A 21124-nucleotide genomic window follows, 5' to 3' on the forward strand; every position below is an offset into this window, starting at 1 on the left:
TTTTGGGGATGAAATTTGGCAGCTAAGAAGTGAAGCCACAACAGGCATACGATGATTCACCATAGCCTTACGGTGGATTATATTTGTGGTTAGTACGATGGAAATGCGTTAGGTGTTCATAATCTTTGCCTCGCATCTAAACTATAAGATTGTGTCATAAACTTGGATCCATAGTCTTCAGGTATTGTTAGTAATTAGTAATTACCCATGTGGTTCACAAAACATCATCTGATGAGAAAGCTAAAGTAGTGGAGGAGTAGTGACAATGGAAATTTATCAATAGTCTTGTAAAGTCTTATATAAACCTTTTATTTTAACGATATCAAGTCCTCCATGTTTAAAAAAATGGACCTAAAATATGGCGTTACATAAACTGATAAAAGTATTTATTGTTTTAAGTGGATGGTATATGTGGATGCTCATACATCTTCATTGCAGATTCTATACATATAGGCTACATGAACAAATGAAGTTTGGTATGTTCATACATCCATATGTGTATGTTAGCGGTTACTCACCATATTCGGCTTGATGGATAATTTTATATGACAGTATTTACACATAGGATACATTGTTTTGATTGAAGTAAATTACTGGTATCATATAATAGACCTTCTCCACCTTACATGGTAAGTTAACTATCAAGCATACATGAACAAATGAAGAATAATTTGATAGCTATAGCCATTGGCAGCCCAAAACCTTTACACCACAGTGAACAAACCGAGTATAACAGTAGCAAGTCGAGAAACATTACAACAAAAGAATCAATCACTCATCAAAATCAACATTCAAATTCACATTCATATAAAACAGGACTAAGAATCTCGTCAGCTACAAAGATTCGGAATGCCTTGAGGGTTCTGTTGTTCCTTCCATATCTTGCCTGTAACTCTTAGTTTGAGTTCCTTTCTGTCTCCACCCGAGAAGAAAAGAGCCATGTTTCTTTGTATGATGAGTCCATCATGACTGTCCCTTACTTTCCTATGGCTATCTCTGATGCTTCTTGGCGTTCCTTCCCATGTAAGTTTCCTCCCATTGGCTCCAACCTCGAGGCTGTAACTGTAGTTGCGTGCATCTGCTTCGTCGCCCATGAACCGAAGAAAAGCCATGTAAACTGGTGCCATTCCCAGCTGAAATGCCTCAAAGTGAAGGCAGAAGTACTGCCCGAAACAGTGGAATACCTGCCAAAATAACCAAAATATTTCTGTCTATTTAGACAACAACTCACTAAAAGAAACATGGGACAAGTATTCACAAAAAGAATTCTGGGATCTCAAGTATGAAAGAAAAGAGACACACGGTACCAAATGAAATATGAGATAACAAGTATTCATGAAAAGGATTTGTATCTGGAAAATGAAACATGATACACATTCAGAAAAACTAATCTTACTATTCACCATGCATCATTCGAGTTCTATCAGGCAATATCTGCAGCAGTTTTTTATTATGCGTTTTCTCACTAAAGTCACCAGATCACCATTCTGGGTAAAATCTAATATGTGCATTGTCTGTCAAAGCAGTAAAACGATGAATATGATATGTATCTTACTTATTTGTCAAATAGTCATACTGTGTCCTCTTTATATTTTGCAATTTACACAGGACGAAGGAAATAACTTCTGTAGCGGTAGCAACTATGTTACTAAAAACAGCTGTTGAATACTTGAATGCACACAATTACATAAGCTAAATAACTAATATTATCGAAATATAAAACAAAAACTCATGCGATTAACACAGCGAAACACATAGTTGTTACGTGCATGTGACGCTAACACACAAAATGTCAATGACACATATAACATAAGAAATTATAATTCTTCCAATACTAGAAAATAAACACATTTGTAACAAAAATTAAGTTTACCGTAAGCATCCAGGTGGCGTTTTCGACTTCACGGGGGTTAGACTTGACATAACGATGATTAAACGTATAGCCAGTGTGCATATCTACTTTATGGTCCTCTTTGAGATGGGTGACAACAAAAGGTATATCTCCTGTAACCGAGCACTCTGAGCCAGCATACGGACAATTATACGGTCTGAAATTGCACAAAGATTCATGCTTCAGTTTGCTGTAATACGGAAAAATCTCGGGGCATCCCGATGACGAATATCTGCAGGCTAGTTCAAGTGATTCTGCAACTTTTTCCAAAGCCAAACACCTAATGTCCCCTAGTTCTTGTCTGCATGTAGGGCACCGGTTTTGCACTCTTGTTTTGCAGGTGGAGCATAATGTGTGTCCATTGTGACACTGCAAATTCAAAAGATATAAAAAAAAATATCAAAATAAATTGCTATTACAACTTCGAAAACAGCAAAGGCACAATCATACATTTTCACCTACAACTTAAATTCTTACAGATTGTTAATCTTAAATCTACGCTCACCTAAAACAACCGTGCCATTCAAGAAAACAAACACATTTGACTCCTTCTGTGATGACCAGTCTAAACAGTGTTCTCAGACTCTAAATTTGCTTAAAACCACCAATTAAACAAACAAAATCACCATTTAATCATGATAAAGATCCTTAGAGCTGTAAACGAACAAGGCCTTTTTCATGTTCGTCCGTTAAGCTATTACCGTACAAGCAGACGATTCAAGAACAGCTAACCGAAGGAAACTTCTTGTCCGCGTTTGTTCATTAAGGAAATGAACTTTTTTGTGAACGGTTCACGAACATGAATAAACACAAACAATGTTTTATTTGATTCGGCTACCAAGTTTGTGTTAGTGTTTTTTTTCCGAGATTCATATTCGTATGCTAATTTTACATACAAATGAATCACATAATACTCGTATATATTTTTGTTTTATAGTTCATGAATTTGCTTAAATCTATATGATAATCATTAAAAAGAATTAAAAAGCTTCTTTGAATAAACATAAACAGACAAACATTAACGAACATAAACAGACGTAAACGAATACATCATCGAACGTTCACGGACACAATCGAACAAAATTCCTGGTTCATGTGCATTCATTTATTAAACGAACAAACACAAACATTCAGTTAGTTTACAGCCCTAAATTGATCCTTCAATATATATAACTGAAGCCTCTAGTTACATGAAAAGATTAAAATAAAAACAATCAATAATAAAGAAAGGTACCTGATGAATAGGAGGGTACATAGAATTGGTACAAACAGGGCATTCGAGCAAATCATGAACACTTGTAGCCGCCGGAGGAACAACAATTCCATTATTATTCTTATTATTATTATTATTATTATTTAATTTTGATTTTGAAGAAGAAGAAGACAAGTGGATCTCTTGTTCATCTTCCATTTCCATTCCATCGAAAGAAGAAACACACTCGATGTTATCCAAATCCATTAATATTATTATTATTATTAATCTCAATCAACGAACTGATGGATCGACTGATTGTTGAATTGAACAAAAGCGTCCTGTTCTGTCCTCTCTGTAAAACTAAAAAAACAGAAAGAAAGAAGTTGTTTCCTTCAGTCAACCACGTCTCCCGTCTACGTCTCTCTATTTTTTTATTTTTGTACTTATTATTGACTTTTATCTTATTTTATTTTTTATTTACAACTTGCGTGTTGGACCGGTTGTTCATATGATGAGTGACGGGTTGTCCAGATTTCCAACGGTGCTTTCAGAATTTTTAACGAGTCGTCAAGATTTCTTTCTTTAACGGGACGTTTGTTCATGTGTAGTTAGAGTCATGTTTCCTTTAACCAAATTACCCTCCACCCAATAGAACACACGACAACTCATAGTGGCTTTCTACAATTTTTGACACGATTTTACCTTTTTTTTTAATGTCTGGTGTATAGAATAACGTTCAACTAAAAAGTTCGTTTAGCCTAAAACCCTCGCCAATTCTTAATTTTGGCTGGATGATGGTAGTCACTTTAATGAGTGGTTATTTTTTTAAGTGTTTAAAATTCGTTTATGTTTAGAGCGGGTTGTCTCGAAGACTTCCGCAAAACCCTAGATGAGTTTGGTGGGTCATGACATTATACAAGTTAAATTAGAAATGCTAGTATTCACCTTAGTACAATAAAAGCAACACAAAAAGGAAAACCGCTGTTAATAGATGTTGTGTAACAAACTAAAAGCTATGTCTAACTAACTAACTAACTAACTAACTAACCAAGTATGATTATTGTGAATAGAGAAAAATGGATAATTTTTCATTTCAACGGGTATGATCATCCAACAATAACAAGATCATTCGTAGTCGATATGATAAACAAAACAATAAGTAGGAAAAAAACCATTTTAAATATTCATTTCATATATTTGTTGTGAATGTGAAAAAGGAAAATATAATAAAGAAAGGATAAACAAGTATTATTTAGTCGAATATGTACAACGATGAGGAATTAAATATAAGAGATTTTTGTAAGATAAACAAATTTTATGGATCAAAATGTTTTTTAATTAAATGATTTGAATGTAAATAGAGATTCCAAAGTGAAAGTTCTAATATGTTTAATAACTATTTTCGGTAAAAGAAAAAAAAACATATAAACACTAAAACACACTGTTGTTATTGTAATATGCTATGAACCTCACCAATGTGTTTATTAAATTATCTTGATTCATCCATAAAGATTAAAAGTTCCATATCATTAAAGTAATCTTTGGTTGAGTTTGAAAGCAAAAATGGAATGATGAAAGGGTGGAGTAGGTGGGCAACATCAATCCTTGGTGTACACTCTTTACAACTATTACATAATGTTATCTTACAGCTTAACATTTAGGATCCTTACTCCATCCTACTTTCACCCATAATTTCATATTTATTATTTCTTTTAATAAAATAACCATCCATGCTTCCATGTACTTATTATAATCTATGTTTTCACATTACTTTTTAACTTATTAAATCATTATTCCTCATCATTAGAGCTTATAGAATAGTACACATTATCTACACATACATATAATAAATACCATCTCCCTGTAATTTACAAAGCAGCGACAGACGGCAACTCCGCCTCCTCAGCCTCAGCTCCGCCATCTGCCGCCACATCTTTTACATTATGATGTCGTGACAGATAAGACTCAAATGCACCCTCACCATGGAGGATTTTAGCCCCACAACCGACAGCCCCCTCGTCAACCACCACAGCTTCTATAATATCTTTACCGCTTCTTACATCAGGAATCTGCAACAAATTCATAAATCATTTACCACACTATTATTAACTAATTAACGCATATAATTGAACAAATAGACAAAAGTTACAAACCTCATACATGGAGTCCATCAATATATTCTCTAGTAACGCCCTCAATCCCCGAGCACCCGTGTTCTTAGTTATTGCTTTTCTTGCAATTAATCTCAAAGCATTTTCTGTATAATGTAGCTTAACCTGTAAAAAGACGTTTCATTTATTACATTAGTAAACGCGTTGAAATGGAAAGATGAAGATGAGGAGAAAGACTTACGCCATTCATCTTAAATAACTTCTTGTATTGTTTGCCTAACGCGTTCTTCGGCTCTGTTAATACCTACAACATAACACATTATTGCTCCTCAGGCTATTATTGTTATAGTAATCATAATTATTAACATTAAAAGTGGACAAAATAGTCTTAGGAATAAAAATATACTTGGACAAGTTGATTTTCTGTAAGAGCTAATAAGTTGACAAGAATCGGAAACCGTCCAACGAATTCAGGTATCAGACCATACGCAATAAGATCACTACTTTCAACCTGAAAAACAAACATTAACACCATTAATATAGAATGCTAAATTTAAAATTAAATTTGTTTGTGATAACTTACAGTCTCCAATAAGGTCGAAGTTCAGCAGTTGTAACACCTCCGGTTCTCATGTTTGCACGAACAGGTGCCCCAAATCCAATAGAAGAATCCTGCCGTCTGAAACAAGCAAAACTACCCTTTATTTCTAATTCATAAAACAAAAAAAAATATTATTAACTAACAAATACCTTTCTGAAATGGTTTTTTCCAAATCTATAAAGGCCCCTCCACAGATAAACAGGATATCTTTGGTATCAATCTAAAACAAATACAGTTACCGTTAGATACGAAAAAAACCAAGAATTGAACAACAAACTTGGTGCAATTTACCTGAATGTTGTCTCCTCTAGGATGTTTCCGTGCACCTTTCTCAGGGACATTGACTACCTGATACAGAGGTCAATTATTTAAATAATTTATTCTCCATACACGAAAAATAAAGTAACATAATGACGCACCATGCCTTCTAGCATTTTTAATAATGCCTGCTGCACACCCTCACCGGATACATCTCTGCTAATGTTAACACTCTCAGCCTGTGAAAATCATGAAATTAAGAAATTAATAGCTGTAACATATAATGAAGTTCAATATTATGATAAATAATTACAAAAATACCTTCTTTGTAATCTTGTCAACTTCATCAATATACACAATGCCCTGCTGAGCAGCTGCTACGTTATAGTCAGCAACCTAAATTATGTAGTTTAATAACAACTGATCAAATGTCTAAACTGCGCATTGTATGTAATAGAATTTATACAAGACACATACGGTAAGAAGCTTGTATAGAATGGACTCCACGTCTTCCCCAACGTATCCCGCCTGCAAATTACTTGAGGTTTATTGGCATGAAATTCACTGTTAACTCACGAAACTATTTAACAACTTAATGTGAATTAAAGCATGCCTGAGTGAGTGTAGTAGCGTCTGCAATAACAAAAGGAACGTTGACTAAGCGCGCGAGTGTTTTTGCAAGTAATGTCTTCCCTGTTTTCAAATAAATAACAAGTACATAGGTTAAAATACAAATCCAAAAAATGCTTGAATAATCACATTGGAAGATGAAAGAATACCTGAGCCCGTTGGCCCCATTAGAAGAATGTTACTTTTCTCAAGTTCTACGCCATCATCATCATCATCATCCATGGCATTTGTCTTGTCATTCCTCGAAGGCCTAACTTTGCAAGTTTAATAGCATATATCAGGCGCATTTAGTACCTATTTAACTTGCATACAATAATTCCATCACAATGTATGATCATCAAAATTAATCTTTAAAAGTGATTATCTGATAACTGCAATTTCTGTCAGTTTATGGTCAATAAAATCAGTTTGATACAAACCTATAAAAAGGTAGGACTAAAATAACTTGTATCAACTTATTCTATCCATTACTTCCTATTAACAAATTTGAATTTGGAAAACAATCAAAAGTTAACTTCAAGCACCACGTTTTCTCGTGACAGATTATCTGATTCTGTTTACAAAATGCACACCAAAAACACCTCTTAATCACACAACTCTATCTAAATACCAACAAAAATTTTCTACATTTAAAGACACAACAAGTAATCGCAAACTTATCACACAAGTATGCAGCTCAAAGAATCAAACACCAACTAAAACAAGAAAACGGCGCTTACTTCTCTGAACCGTCACCAGAGACCCTCTTGTAGTGACTGTAAACTGCCACTGCAAGCACCTGTATCATTGCATAAAAACTTATTACAGCAAATGACATAAGTACATAACATAATAACCAATAACATACTTCTTAAAGCATTAACCTTTTTGGCTCTTTGTTGACCAATGACAAACTTATCAAGCCCTTTACAAATCTCTTTAGGAGTCGGGAAACTATTACCCATACCCGCCCCGCCCCAACTCCCTTCTCCAGAACCCGAACCCGATACCGGAACCGCCTGAGAAACAACCCCGCCACCGGGAGGCTGCCAAACCTCAGGTGGGTCCCCATATTCATCACCACCACCACCGGCACCAGCAGCAGCAGCAAGATTAACAAGAGTCCTGTTATTGTTAATAATAATAAGTTCACCGGAGAGTGAAAAGGGTTTGAAAGATTGGTGATTATGGGGATGTAACTTGTTGGGAATTGAAGAAGTGAAATGGGAATTGGGTATTCGGTGGTGGGTTGAATTATTATTATGAAAGCATCTGAATTTGGAGAGTGATGATGATAAAGACGCGGTGGCTTTGGATGACTTTGATCTCAGAGCAGCAGCAGCGGCCATGGCGGTTGATGAAGGTTAAAGATTGGTGTTTGACGGGAAATTGTTGGGTTTTGGAAGCTGGGCGAAATGGGTTTGATTGGAAAGATGGAGTTTTTGAAAGAAATTTGTGTGATTGAAGAAAACAAAAATAATACAAGGATTTTGAGTGTTGGAGTTAGGTAAGTTTTAGGGGTCGAATAAATGAGTTGATGAGGAAGATGGCTGTCAGGTGACTCAGGGTCGGTTTTAAGTTTTAACCAGGACGGGCAAATGTTTTGTCGGGTCGGGTCGGGTCGGGTCACAAGGTTGGAGCAGATCGAATAAAAGAACTGTTGTTTTGGCTCGGGTCAGGACTGATTTTGGTTGAAAGTTGTTGGGTTAGAACGAGTTTTGAGTGAAAAATAGTTCTTTTTTAAAAATTTGTTGTGAATTTTAGCTTTGCTTCTGACTTCGACACTAATTACACGCATCCAGGTGTTAGATACATGTGCCACGTAGATTACACGTTTATAAATGTTAGTTACGCGTGCAAATGTAGTTGTGCGGATCAGAAAACGTGTGTCTAGAGCCACGCAACACGTATAACCCAGCTCCATATGAATTAAACCAACACTCCAAATAAGTAGCCTACAATGGTTATGTGCATGTTGTCGGTTACGGGGTTCACACATCGGTTACATTTGAATATCTAGTCCTTATAAATACCAGGATGATATTTTGTGTTGAATTACAAATTCATTCATTTAAGTTTTATGACTTGGTTTTCATTTGCATTCTCATTTTACATGTATGGTTGTTATTTGTTAACATGTTTGCAAAAAAAACAAAAACAAATTAATTTTGTGAAAATGGTGATTTTAAAAACTTACAACACAAAATACTAAACGAGTTTAAACTTACAAAGAAACTAAAATAATGATTCTAGTAAAATGATGGCTAGACTTGGCAATTTTTATTAGGGCAAATACCATAAAAACCAACATACTTTCTGTTTTTTCGCACAAAAGTCCCTCAACAATTTTTTGCACGTTAAAATCCTTGCACATGTTAAATTTGAACAAAGAAGTGACGTAACTTTTAAAACAATATGAAAGTGAATTTTTTGAAGCTTTACATGTTTTTTCCTAAGCTTTATACTACATGGGTGTGTCGTGTTCCTTGTATAATGGATTCTTGGGAAGATATAGCATAAAAACATTTTCCTATTCACAAATACTTTTTAATCAACCATGATTAAAAATGTATAAGACAAGTTAAACAATCTTATTATATGTTTTTTCATTCAAATTTGTTTTAATTGTTTAACACTGTTTCAGCTAACTAATAGTGAGTATATTGGCTTAAATTCATCACGCATATTCATCTTTGACATGGTTATTAACTTATTACATTGTTATTATTATTTGCTACACACAGATTTCGAGTGTTGGATGTAGGAATTTGTGCTAAATGGATTAGAAAATTAGGTGGAGTTGTTCAACTCGTTGTAATTATATACATGTATAACGTTAACTATAACGTTGAAAGAAGTTATATATTCACACACACTTGAGGAAAAATTAAATACATAAGGAAAAAAAATCAATTTCATTGTCTTTAAAAGTTACATCACTTTTTTATTCAAATTTAACATGTGCATGGACTTTTACATGTAAAAAATTGTTGAGGGATTTTTGTGAGGAAAAATAGAAAGTATGTTGGTTTTTTATGGTATTTGCCCTTTTTATTATTTATCCTAATTCAAAACTAATGGCTAAAATAATACATTTAATCAAATTCTTACAATCAGCTGTATTTATATATGGTGTGGTTTTATAAAATTTTATTTTTGTTGGTAAAAAAATTATATATATATATATACGAACTTAATATAGGTTATTAAAATCAAATACGATTCAATTTAATAATTAAACACGTTATAGTTTTCTCATTAATATAAGATATTGAAATGATATAAAAACAACGTCACCTATATGAAATAAATATAAAACGTTAGAGGAAAATAAATATAATCTCACGAACATGGAAATGGTTTTACAAACTCATATAATAATTTTCATGCACACAAAATTTATTACATAAAATGTTACGTACCCTCAAGATAAGTCTAAGCCTACCATTTTTTTTTAGAAAATATTGATCCTTTTATATATAACACAAATCGAACTACATCTAGATAATGGAGTAAGCGAATTAAGGGAGGTCCATGTAAGAAGACGTTTTGCCAATTAATTGAATTACTTCATGTTGTATAAGGTAATACCTCACAACTTCTAAGACCGTCTTGAGCCAAAATTACAAATTTAAATTTGGAATCGATACTTCTTATCCACCTAAATAGTCGTATAACATGTAAAAGAGTGAGTTTTGTCATTCACAAGTTAAAGATTTTTTTTAAACGATGACTTTCTCTATAATGGGATGCCACATCTCCTCCAAGAGGAGCCCCTCCACCCTACTCAGGTCAGACTATGTTGTTTTAACCGGATCTACGCTGACGTCTGAGTTTGGCTTGTGCGGTCCCCGGGAAAATCCGATAGCCTCAACCCGCCCGAAGGCACGACGGTCAAGTTAACCAGACCGAAATATGAATACTATGGTAAAACCAGGAGGAATCAGGATTCGAACCCGAGTGCTCTGAGTCATCCATCACTTTCCGGATGAGAATGACCACCCCACTGGAATGGAAATCTCCACAAGTTAAAGATATGATTATCCATAATCAGTTATAAGACAACAGTTTTATTTTATCATTTAACAAGCATAAATAGAATATAACATATGAATTAATTAATACAAATTTAGGCAAGAATTGTGGCTTTATACTTTGGTGGGGGTATACTTCTTGATAGTTCAGCAAGGCCCCCTTACCTTTATATATATTGCAACAACTACCCCTTATAAATATTGATGTATGCTCTCTTCCTAACAGACTTTAATAGCATTCATTGAAAAGCTTAATTCGAATTAAGTTTAAACAAAATCGAATCACGTTCAAGCTTAAATCGAAGGCTGTTTAAAAAATGAACCCGAGGTTCATACATCGAACAGATATATATAGCTTGTGAGGCTAAACGAGCCTAGTATTATACAAAAGTTACTAAAATGAAAATCACTATATATATTTAGTATTTTTATCACAAATAAAAGAATAATAAAATGGCAACGTGAATCCGACTTCTCAATTACATCGTACATTATGGCCTAAATAATGGCATCCCATTAACGTTTTATAGCTATTAATAAATTGCGTGGACTTTTTGTGCCACCCCAGCCCGGCCCTCTTTATCACTCCAATTTTCACTTCCATATTCACCGCCTGAATTATTGTAGTCTTCTTGTTTAGTCAAATTTGTATTTGTATATACAAACTTATTCTCTGCTTAATCTACTAATCTATATATACATATTTTTCATTGTCAAAAGTAAACAAACATCTGTTTCTAATTCTAATTCTCTTGCTGCTGGCATTAGTCCCATTAATAAGGTAAGACGGGTTTACTCGTGTCGGTTTATGTTGCAAAATTGTAATTTTTTCTGTTGTCACAATGTAATGTGTAGCAATGTTCATAGTGATCATGTTTTAGTAACTTATATGAACTGTTTTGAGAATATTGTTGAATCTTAATGTTTGAAGCCTATACAACATCAGAAGCAAGACATCATATGTTTTGTTTTCCTAGGTTCTTTTTTACTTAGTACTTACAATCTAGATTTTTGTTTGTTTCAGGAAATGGAGACATTGCCGGAACTGGCCAACTATGATGAAATGGCTATGCAACAAAGCTTGCAGTTTTCCGACAGTCTCAAGGCAATTCAAAATATCATCATTTCATGTTCTTGAGGCTCATTTGGTTTCAAAACCCTCATGTTTTTGTATGCTTGATTTTGTTTCAGGATTTGAAGAATCTGAGAAAACAACTGTACGCGGCTGCTGAATATTTTGAGTTGTCTTACACTAACGACGACCAAAAACGATTGTCAGTCATGCACTCATACTTGGTTGTAATAATCTCTATTTATCTGAATCAAGTAATTAGTAACTCCACCCTGTCTGCAGAGTGGTTGATACAATAAAAGATTATGCCATCAAAGCTCTTGTCAATACAGTGGACCATTTGGGCGCTGTGTCGTGTAAACTTAATGATATGTTAGGCCAAAACGTGAACGAATTTTCTCAAACGGAGCTTCGAGTCTCATGCATTCAACAGGTATATATGAAATATTAAGTTGCCATCTTTTCGTATGTGGCTTTGTCCGGACTAGTGTTTAGATTTTGAGTTTAATATTTCAGAGACTGGGAACATCCCAGAGGTGTTTTGATCACGAAGGTCTTGCCGAGCAATCAGCAATAATAAATACCCCCAAGTACCATCAAAGATACATCTTGCCTGGTAACCTTTTAATTTATTGTGGTTTTCTTCTAATCCTTTTAAGTTTTAAGTTTTGGATAGAGATAAACGTAGAGCCTGTAATCTAATAATGAAATTCAACTTCAGTTGGAGAGACCATGCAAGGTGGCATTAGAACCAAATCAAAGTACGGAGGGTGTAGTTTGGAAGATAAAGACGACTGGCATGAATTTAAGAACGGTAAAAAGATTCAATCGTTTAAAATGATTATATATAATAAAATGTGTTTATGGGTCTGTTTTGCATACGCAGCTGTTCGAGCCAAAACTAGAGAAACCCCGCCATCTTCGTTTAGGTAAATGTTTGATTTTTGTTGTTTTTGTTTTTATGCACATGAATTGTTAATCTTGAAGATTAAACTGATAAAAAAATGTAGAAAAGGGCGATCACCGTCTCCTTCTACACAGCAACCTGGATCATTTGCCTTCGCTGGCGCAGGGACCCCAAAAGATTTCGGTATGAATGCACTCGATATATACCTTTTTGCAGATTATTTTGTTTGGACTTAAAGTGACAATAATGAGGTCCAAATGTAAATCCTTATTGATGTAATATGTATGATGAAGCAGATAAGAGATCAGTATCACCGCTCCGATTTCCCCTGTTGCGTACGGGGTCTTTGTCTAGTAGGCCAACCACGCCTAGTTCGAGACCCAAAACTCCCAATCTCAGTAGGCAAAGGGTAATGCACACACTAACTTTTAAGGTCAAACGTTCTAAATGTTGGATTTAATGGTCGGTTCGGGTCAAGTCAACGCGGACCGACCCGAATGTGACCCGGTATGAGTTACACCGAGGGTAACGAACCTTTAGCTCACTTAAACGTTAACTGGGCCGACACAATCAATTAGACAAATAGGATGGTGGATTAGGCTTTATTTTGGTGATTGGGCTTCGAGCCCGTTGGGTTTAAAGATGGTTTAAACCCTAAATCTATACTATATAATAAATAAAAGTTTCTTCACGTCACATGTCATTCTCTTATGCATTTTTATTCTTTCTTCCCGCCTCTCTCTCCTATTTATTATACATTAATATACATACTTTTTAAATTTCTTTTTATATATTTTTTGTTTAATTTTTTTATCTAATTGCTTTTACAAAACGTATATTAATTTTTTCAAAACATTAGGTTTATTTTTAAAACATTTTGATGAACTGAACATTTTCATTATTCAACGGGTTCATTGTTAAAAATACGTGGATCTTTAATTGAACTTGACCCGCCTTCTTTTCACCTATAACCGTACTATCTTTCTTTCTATTCATATTTTGTCAATCAAAACCTTATTGATTCTTCTTTACTATACACTCTTCAACTAATCGAACATTTTATTCTATTGATGGTTGGTCCGTATTGTTTTGATTGTACCATTTATGTTCTCATAATACTATTTTACTTTAGTTGCTACCATGTTTTTAGTGTATTATCTAATGTTGTATCGAAAGAAGTATTTAAAGATTTATGATTTGTTTTTAAGTTTATGAATAGTAGTTATAATTTAATTTTATACTTATAATGTATTACTCAACTTTATTTATTAAAATTTTATCACTTGCAAAATTTAAGTTGTCCAACCCATGTAAGACATGGGTACATAACCTAGTGTTTAATATATATAATATTATCGCTCTGATACCACTGTTGGGCTTCAACGGTGGTTCGGAACGAAAACGGTCAAAAATATAAAACCCGTTTTAGTTATAATTATTTCGTTTCGATAGATATTAATCAATATTAATATATATGTATAAACGAACTATAAAACGCAGCGGAATATAAACGATTAATACGAACCAAAAACCGAAACCCAAAACCCGGATCCAGTTACAACGATATACGAGCACGATATTAAAACGAACAACCACAGTTAGAGGTTTATCGATATACCTCTGTTATACACAAATCGGGAAGACACCGAGAGCTTAACGAACAAAGCTAGAAGGTGACATTATCAACAATCATCTTCACCAAAGAAACTACCCTAGCCGCCATTCAATTTCCGGCGCCGTTTTTCCGGCCACCGGAGATCCGCCGTCAGCCACAAGCCACCACCCACTGTCCTTGGTCATTGCAATCATCATCTCCGCTCCTTACAAGCCACTGTTGTCGTTGAACACATCACCGCAAACTACACCCGTTTTTCCGGTGAGCTCGGTTTTCCGGCTACAAGGATTCCGGTGACCACTGTGATATTGTTTGGTGCTGTTGCTACTTTCTTTTTTGCTTCCGTGTCACGCCGTCGCCGTCCGCTGCCCAGCCGCCATCTCCGCCGCTGTCAGCTGCCGCCGCCGCCGTCAACTTGCCGGAGCTGCTGTTGATTATTGATAGTGTCACCTTCTAGTTTTGTTCGTTAAGCTCTCGGTGTCTTCCCAGTTTGTGTATAACCGAGGTATATCGATAAACCTCTAACTATGGTTGTTCGTTTTAATATCGTGCTCCTATATCGTTGTAACTGGATCCGGGTTTTGGGTTTCGGTTTTTGGTTCGTATTAATCGTTTATATTCCACTGCGTTTTATAGTTCGTTTATACATATATATTAATATTAATTAATATCTATCGAAACGAAATAATTATAACTAAAACGGGTTTTATATTTTTGACCGTTTTCGTTCCGAACCACCGTTGAAACTTGAAACCAACACTAAATTCAAAAAAATATGAAGTTTCTTTTTGACACAATGGTTTGTTTGTGTTGTAGGTTCCGCAGTATCAGAAATCAGTTTCAATGCGCGTTTACAGTCATAGAGACACACATAGAGAAACCGATCAACCACCAAACAAAAGTAAACGTCTACTCAAGGCGTTGCTCGGTAGACGCAAGTCTAAGAAAGATGACATGTTATTCACTTATTTGGATGAATACTGAATTTTGCGATAAACACATATATTCCACTCTTATCATTCTCATATTTGTATTTAATCTTTTACAACAGTTTCTGTCTTATTTATTAATAAAAACCCTGCATAAGGGTAGTTATTGTCAAAGTTACACACAAATAAAGTTATAAATAACCCAAGCTCAGTAGGCGCGCAGGCTTTACAGACGGAGTAGCTCGTTAGTTGCTGATATCTTCGTCTAAAATATTTATCGACAAATGATCAAATTGTTGGTAAGTAGAACAAATAATAAGCATTAAAGCATTTGGGCAATCGCATTAAAAATATCAAAAAGTGCTCATGAAAGCAGCCCTCTTTGTCAGTAGCAAGTGTTGAATATATGTAACACCACACCCTGAATATTGGTGACATGTCACTGTTACATGGTAATCAAAACAAATCAGGTTAACATTCTAAAGACATTTAGGAGTTTCAAAGGAATGTGAAGATCAAAGGTGTTTATAACAACAGAAATCAACAATAAGTGGTGGGGTTACATATACATTATTAAATAAATTCCTTCGATTGTTCGTTCGTTCGTTTGTTCGTCGAAGCCTATACTTAGATTAACGGTTCAAATAAGAAATCATTGAAATTTATGTGTGCGTGTTTGTGACGGTGGATGCGGGGTAGGGCTTGGGTCCCCACTCACCCTTAATAACCTTTTTCTTTGTTTTACGTAGCCCCACTATATGGCATTGATATCTGTATTGGTAATTTGGCATACGTTGTATTCTCAAAAAAGAAACGACTTTTTGAGTGGGTTGTCTTTGTTGAAGCAACCTACCTATCTCATTAAAAGTTTCAACCTGGTTCTGTGTGGGTTTCACAGTCCCCAAATAACCGTACCAAACCCGTAAGCGACATCAGGGTTCATGTGTTGTTTGAATGCATATGTTTTCTTAACCTCAATCGATTAATTATTGTTTGTTTTCAGTTAAAAATTTAATAGCAAAAAAGTTTAGCCTAAAATTAAGCTATTCATTATTTTAAGCTTTTAAAAAATAAAATAAATAGAAGTAAAAACCAAGAACGAAGACAGAACCCCAAAGCCTGTTTTGTATTGGGTCTCAAATTCTCAGCCCAAACCAGAAGCAAGTGCGTTTCCAAGATCTTTATTTTCTATATATATATATATATATATATATATATTTTTTTTTTTTTTTTCTTTTTGTGGTTCTTTTTTTTATAATTTGATTCTGAACCCATCTCATCTATCTCCGTTGAGAAACAAGGTCAAAACCTAACGTAAGAAAGAGCTAGCAAGCTGCCCTGTGTTTGTTGTTGTTGTTTCTTTGATTCAATATTCATAATAAGATGACAGATTCATACTGGAAATACGCTGAAGGTAGGCACCACCAGCAGCAGCCACCACTTCATTCACTCGCCGGCAAGCGCCCCCCGCCCTGATTACGGTACTACTAACATCTGAATCATTGTTTACTTATAACTGTTGATTTTATCCGATGGATTCATCTTAGGGCTTTCTTTTTAATATTTATTTTAAGCTGAATTTGCTACACTTTTATCTCTCTTAGTTAGACATGGTCTCGGAATTGGGGATAGGGCTTTACGAAGACGTAGGATTAAGGTTAAGAATCGTTAGGAAATTTGTACTTAGCCTCATCATCATCACTGTACTCAGTAAATCCCATCAATAGCAAAGCTATGTTAGGGTCTGAGTAGGGTAAGATGTAGACAGCCTTACCTCTACCCCAAAGGAATAGAGAGGCTGCTTCCGGTGAGACCCCTGGCTCGATAGTAGTTTTGCATCAAGCCTTGGACATAAGGCACATAACACTCAACCATTCGGACATTGGCTGATTGGTGCATCTACCTTTGTCTTTCAGCCATCAGCGCCACCACATGATGCCTGATTAACCTTCCGCCACTTTTAACGTTATTTTCACAAAATTAGTAAAACAACGTCAAAATTAGTGCAATTTCACTTTTGCCTAGTACTAGCCTATGATCTTTTATATGTTTACCGTTTTACCATGTTTCGGATATGGCCTTATTGGTAGTCTACCGGCGCTATATTGCTAGTACCTTTCATGCGGATACAGGTTTTTTTTAACAAAATTTTTTTTCCCCCAAACCTTGCACTTGCAAGATTTGAACCCACCCCCTCCGATTTTCCACCATGTTTCGGTCATGGGTATGCAGATATTAGTTTTTGCTGTTTAGGTTCTTGCTATATACCTTTTATGCTGATAATATGTTTTTGGAGCCGGGGGTCTCTCTTGAAGCAACCTCTCTATTCTTTGGGATTGAGGTATGGTTAGCTTACGTTCCACTCTCCCCAGTCCCTATCAATAGTTTTTCTTTGTGTGAGATTTTACTGGCTATGGTTGTTGTTGTTGCATATGCATTATACCTATATAAGCTTTCTCTATGGATCATATCTCTTAGTCTATATTCCAAGATAGTTGGTTTTGTCTTTGTATCTTGTGTGCTAATTTGATTGACATGACAGATGTTTCTGGCGGTCGTGACTTTCCTAGCTACCTTGCTAACGCGGATGCGCGAGGAACTCACCTGGGGCTTAAAGATTCCGATACCATTGCTGCATCTTACCTACATGGAACAGTATGTCTGTCTCACTACGTTAGATAACCACACGCGTAAAATTTTTGTTCTTACATGATAATCTGTTCTTTCAGCACTTTCCACCGTATAGCGGGGACCTTGGAAATCGCAGCCTGATGGGTATGGGCCCACCCGAAATTAGAAAAGTTGGGGATGCAGGGCTTTTAGGCATGAGGCCTGAAATACCTTTGCCTTCAGATGCTAGCAGTACACTGTTTGTTGAGGGTTTGCCTTCGGATTGTTCACGCAGAGAGGTGTCTCGTATCCTTTGTTTTTCTGTGATTGTGTGTGCTGCAGTTATATGTTTTGTATTGGTTTGGTTCCTTCACTTGAGTTTGGCAGATATATTTCGTTCTTTTGTGGGCTATAAAGAAGTTCGACTTGTGCCCAAGGGATCCAGACATGTAAGACCAAGTTTCTTTGTAGAGTCAAATGATTATTGCAAGCGCATTTTAGGCATTTACTATTATCCTACTCATTCTGTTTATATACTATTCTAATTTCTAAGATACAATGTTTGGGGTTTTACAGTCGAGCGGGGATCCGTTTATGCTCTGTTTTGTTGATTTTGAGAGTCCAGCCGAGGCAGCTACTGCAAAAGATGCACTAAAAGGTACATTTGTTTTTTTTTTAACTTTATTTGTATCTGCAATTTTATATTTTTTTCATCGTATAAGTTGGCTGGTTTTTATTTTTTGGAAGTGCATACTGCATACTACTCCAAGGCAGTATGTTATCTTTAACTCAAATGGTAGTTGCGGCTATATTTAGAGGCAAATTAACTGTCGAGTTTTCTAAAATAATGCAAAAGCGCTACATAAATAACGATATGCGTATTTACTGTTTGGACGTCTTTACGAGTGCCTTAATGAGTTACCCCATCGAAGTTTCCTGTACGGGGCGTTCATACAAATCTTGTTAAAGAGTATACGCTTTCTTTATTCGTTTTAAGTACTGCCAATCCTGAATGAAGGATTTACAACATCCCTTTGTAAGCTTTGTGGAATCTCTATGGTTTCATTGGAATGTTATTTTTTTTTTGACAAAAGTACCCTTTACGTCTGATATATCGAGCCTCCTGCTTCTATCAAAGGCTCAATCTGCTTATGCTACGTTTTTTCTTCTTCAATTATCATTCCTGATGCCAATTCTAAAATCGTTTGCGTTCTGAATGGCAATCTAATCTACCTGTATTAAATTAGTATATTATAAATAGCATTATAATCAATTCAAACGCCTCATATATAGACTGCCTCGTATGAACAGACTCTTTGCTCGCTGAAAACGAATACGATAGAGAGTTGTATTCTACTTGGCACTCTGATATCTTATTGATAGCGCCTCAAATTGTGTTCGTGCTACAAATACGAAATCTTGTATTTTTACGTGGACGGCTAACAGTCGGAGAGCTTTGGGGTTGGCTTTGCAACAAAACCGCTTGCTTGACCTAACACTATTCCCTGTGATTAGAAAGTGTGGTGTAAAATAGTCAAAACTCCATTTTGCAGGTTATAAGTTCGACGAGCATGACCGAGATTCCGCCATCCTAAGGATGCAATTTGCTCGCACTCCTGGTAATAAGGCTGGTGGCGCAGGTCGACGTGGAAGACGTTGAATAACTTTACAGGTGATGCAGGCGCGCAAACCTCTGATTGCTATTAGTAATACACGTCTACTATTCTTAATATCAAACTAAATTGTGGGGCGACACTTCTATGTAGGATATGCGTTCAGAAAAATAATGTATCGTCGAGCGTGCATTGGAAGCTAGAGAGCAATGTTTAATTATATACTGTTTAAAACTAAGGTTTGTAGGTATTTTTGTGTTTTGAATTGCAGATGTCTTTCCTACTGTATTGCTTATTTTGACTTTGACTCTTGTTCTATTATTATATCGATTATCGTCAGGGGAGTTGTCTATGCTTGCTGTTATAGACTATTTTCGCGCCCATGTAATTGATTTGAGCTTGTTCAAAGGATCTATAGCTTAACCTTTGTGCTCAATTATCGAAATAGGCTCCAAGACTTGCTTATGGTATCAGTTCCAATGCGGCGGGCTGGTCTTACAGTTTTGTTAACTGGTTTTATGTTACTTAAACCGTAAGATATGGCGTGTTTCTTTATCAAGCACCTGATCCAGGTGCTTAGGTTCTTTCGTTCCTGAGTAATCTCCTTACGTTTGTGACCCAAAGCCCATCGTCTTCACGTTTTGCGGGTCATGGACCGTACCCACGAGCTAGTACAAGTTTGGTTGTTTGTCCACCTTTGAGGCTTTGAGGTCTAGGGCGGCGAAAAAGAACCATATCATCTTTTATTATAACGATAACCGAGAGCTACTGTGTGAATGTCGAACGTCATAACGTTAGAGGCTTTGATCATTGTGGCATTTCGTAATCACGACCACTAAGGCAGGCTGTTGTGGGGTGGCGCCCCAAGCCACCTCATTCTCATCGTATACGCCAAAGTCTGCCAACCCATTTCGCTTAGGCGCAAATATGTAAAGAGCCCTCTGGGGAGCTAAGCGGTTAACGTGCGGAGGGGTAGGAAGTGCGGGGCCAAGGTTTTCTCCAACCAATCAAATTTATCCCACTCACATTTTTATAAAAAAAATTCAAAAACTAATTTATTTTTTCAGTTAAAACATTACGCGTTTTTGAGTGAAAAGTTAGTGAGAGACTGAGAGTCCCCATGTCTACATGATAGTGATCTGGCATGGCGTTTTTAACTTTTAGTTAAATCAGTAACATAGTCTAACAAAATTGGCTAGCCAAGTAGACTGGAGGATAAACACTGTATTGTTTATATTTATGAAATGTCAATATAAAACCAAAAATTTAGTTTTATTTATTAAAATAGTTTAGGGTGTTATAAACATCAGAATACACATTAGACAAGATTAAATTACGAATCGGCTTTTTTTCATCGTCTGTCCAAGTTTTTCCTTTGCTTAAGGATCCCAAAATATATCATTAATATGAAAAAAAAAGACTATGCTTAGTGTCACTTGTTGGTTTTCTTCTAAACAAACTCTATATCTACAGAAAAAGACTATGCTTATTGCTTGGTTTGTGACTCGCTGAAATCTATTTGTTTTTTTTTTATTTATATATTTATGCATAAATTGTTGTGTGTGTATTAATAAAAGAAGAGTTAAATTTTTTTAAGATAATCAAGATCCAACAATCTCAACTGCAGTTTAATGGAAGCTGATTATTTTTTCAATAAAAACTTTTTCTGCTTCTCTGAA

At 35.5% G+C, this 21124-nt stretch overlaps 3 protein-coding genes and 1 pseudogene across 5 annotated transcripts; 2 read left to right on the forward strand and 2 right to left on the reverse strand.

Moving 5' to 3' along the window:
- Positions 1 to 670: 670 nt before the first annotated feature.
- LOC143559683 (E3 ubiquitin-protein ligase SINAT3-like) lies at positions 671 to 3350 on the reverse strand. The gene is made up of 3 exons (XM_077048179.1): positions 3126 to 3350; positions 1874 to 2260; positions 671 to 1184 (listed from the first exon to the last, which is right to left on the reverse strand). The coding sequence occupies exons 1-3, from the start codon at positions 3348 to 3350 to the stop codon at positions 831 to 833; spliced, it is 966 nt and encodes a 321-aa protein (XP_076904294.1). The 3' UTR covers positions 671 to 830.
- A 1604-nt stretch (positions 3351 to 4954) lies between these two features.
- On the reverse strand, positions 4955 to 8162 carry LOC143559684 (CLP protease regulatory subunit CLPX1, mitochondrial-like; annotated as a pseudogene). The gene is made up of 14 exons (XR_013139987.1): positions 7550 to 8162; positions 7406 to 7464; positions 6836 to 6936; positions 6649 to 6749; positions 6534 to 6584; positions 6378 to 6452; positions 6218 to 6295; positions 6090 to 6146; positions 5948 to 6018; positions 5781 to 5876; positions 5604 to 5708; positions 5439 to 5501; positions 5240 to 5362; positions 4955 to 5155 (listed from the first exon to the last, which is right to left on the reverse strand). The product of XR_013139987.1 is annotated as a CLP protease regulatory subunit CLPX1, mitochondrial-like (transcript).
- A 3475-nt stretch (positions 8163 to 11637) lies between these two features.
- On the forward strand, positions 11638 to 15515 carry LOC143559685 (protein ABIL2-like). Of its 2 annotated transcripts, XM_077048181.1 has the most exons (9): positions 11638 to 11804; positions 11891 to 11973; positions 12054 to 12204; positions 12288 to 12387; positions 12493 to 12585; positions 12658 to 12700; positions 12782 to 12861; positions 12975 to 13087; positions 15110 to 15515. In XM_077048181.1, the coding sequence occupies exons 1-9, from the start codon at positions 11727 to 11729 to the stop codon at positions 15275 to 15277; spliced, it is 909 nt and encodes a 302-aa protein (XP_076904296.1). In that variant the 5' UTR covers positions 11638 to 11726; the 3' UTR covers positions 15278 to 15515. The 2 variants fall into 2 exon arrangements, with proteins under 2 accessions (XP_076904296.1, XP_076904295.1); XM_077048180.1 differs by having other exon boundaries at positions 11712 to 11973; positions 12493 to 12700.
- A 2146-nt stretch (positions 15516 to 17661) lies between these two features.
- LOC143559692 (RNA-binding protein 2-like) lies at positions 17662 to 19830 on the forward strand. The gene is made up of 6 exons (XM_077048189.1): positions 17662 to 17877; positions 17952 to 18138; positions 18220 to 18281; positions 18409 to 18490; positions 19386 to 19504; positions 19599 to 19830. The coding sequence occupies exons 1-5, from the start codon at positions 17758 to 17760 to the stop codon at positions 19490 to 19492; spliced, it is 558 nt and encodes a 185-aa protein (XP_076904304.1). The 5' UTR covers positions 17662 to 17757; the 3' UTR covers positions 19493 to 19504; positions 19599 to 19830.
- Positions 19831 to 21124: the final 1294 nt, after the last annotated feature.

This window comes from Bidens hawaiensis, unplaced genomic scaffold (assembly GCF_021521415.1).
Source record: "Bidens hawaiensis isolate Kalapana, Puna unplaced genomic scaffold, B.hawaiensis_p1.1 tig00020021_1, whole genome shotgun sequence".
NCBI classification, from domain to species: Eukaryota; Viridiplantae; Streptophyta; class Magnoliopsida; order Asterales; family Asteraceae; genus Bidens; species Bidens hawaiensis.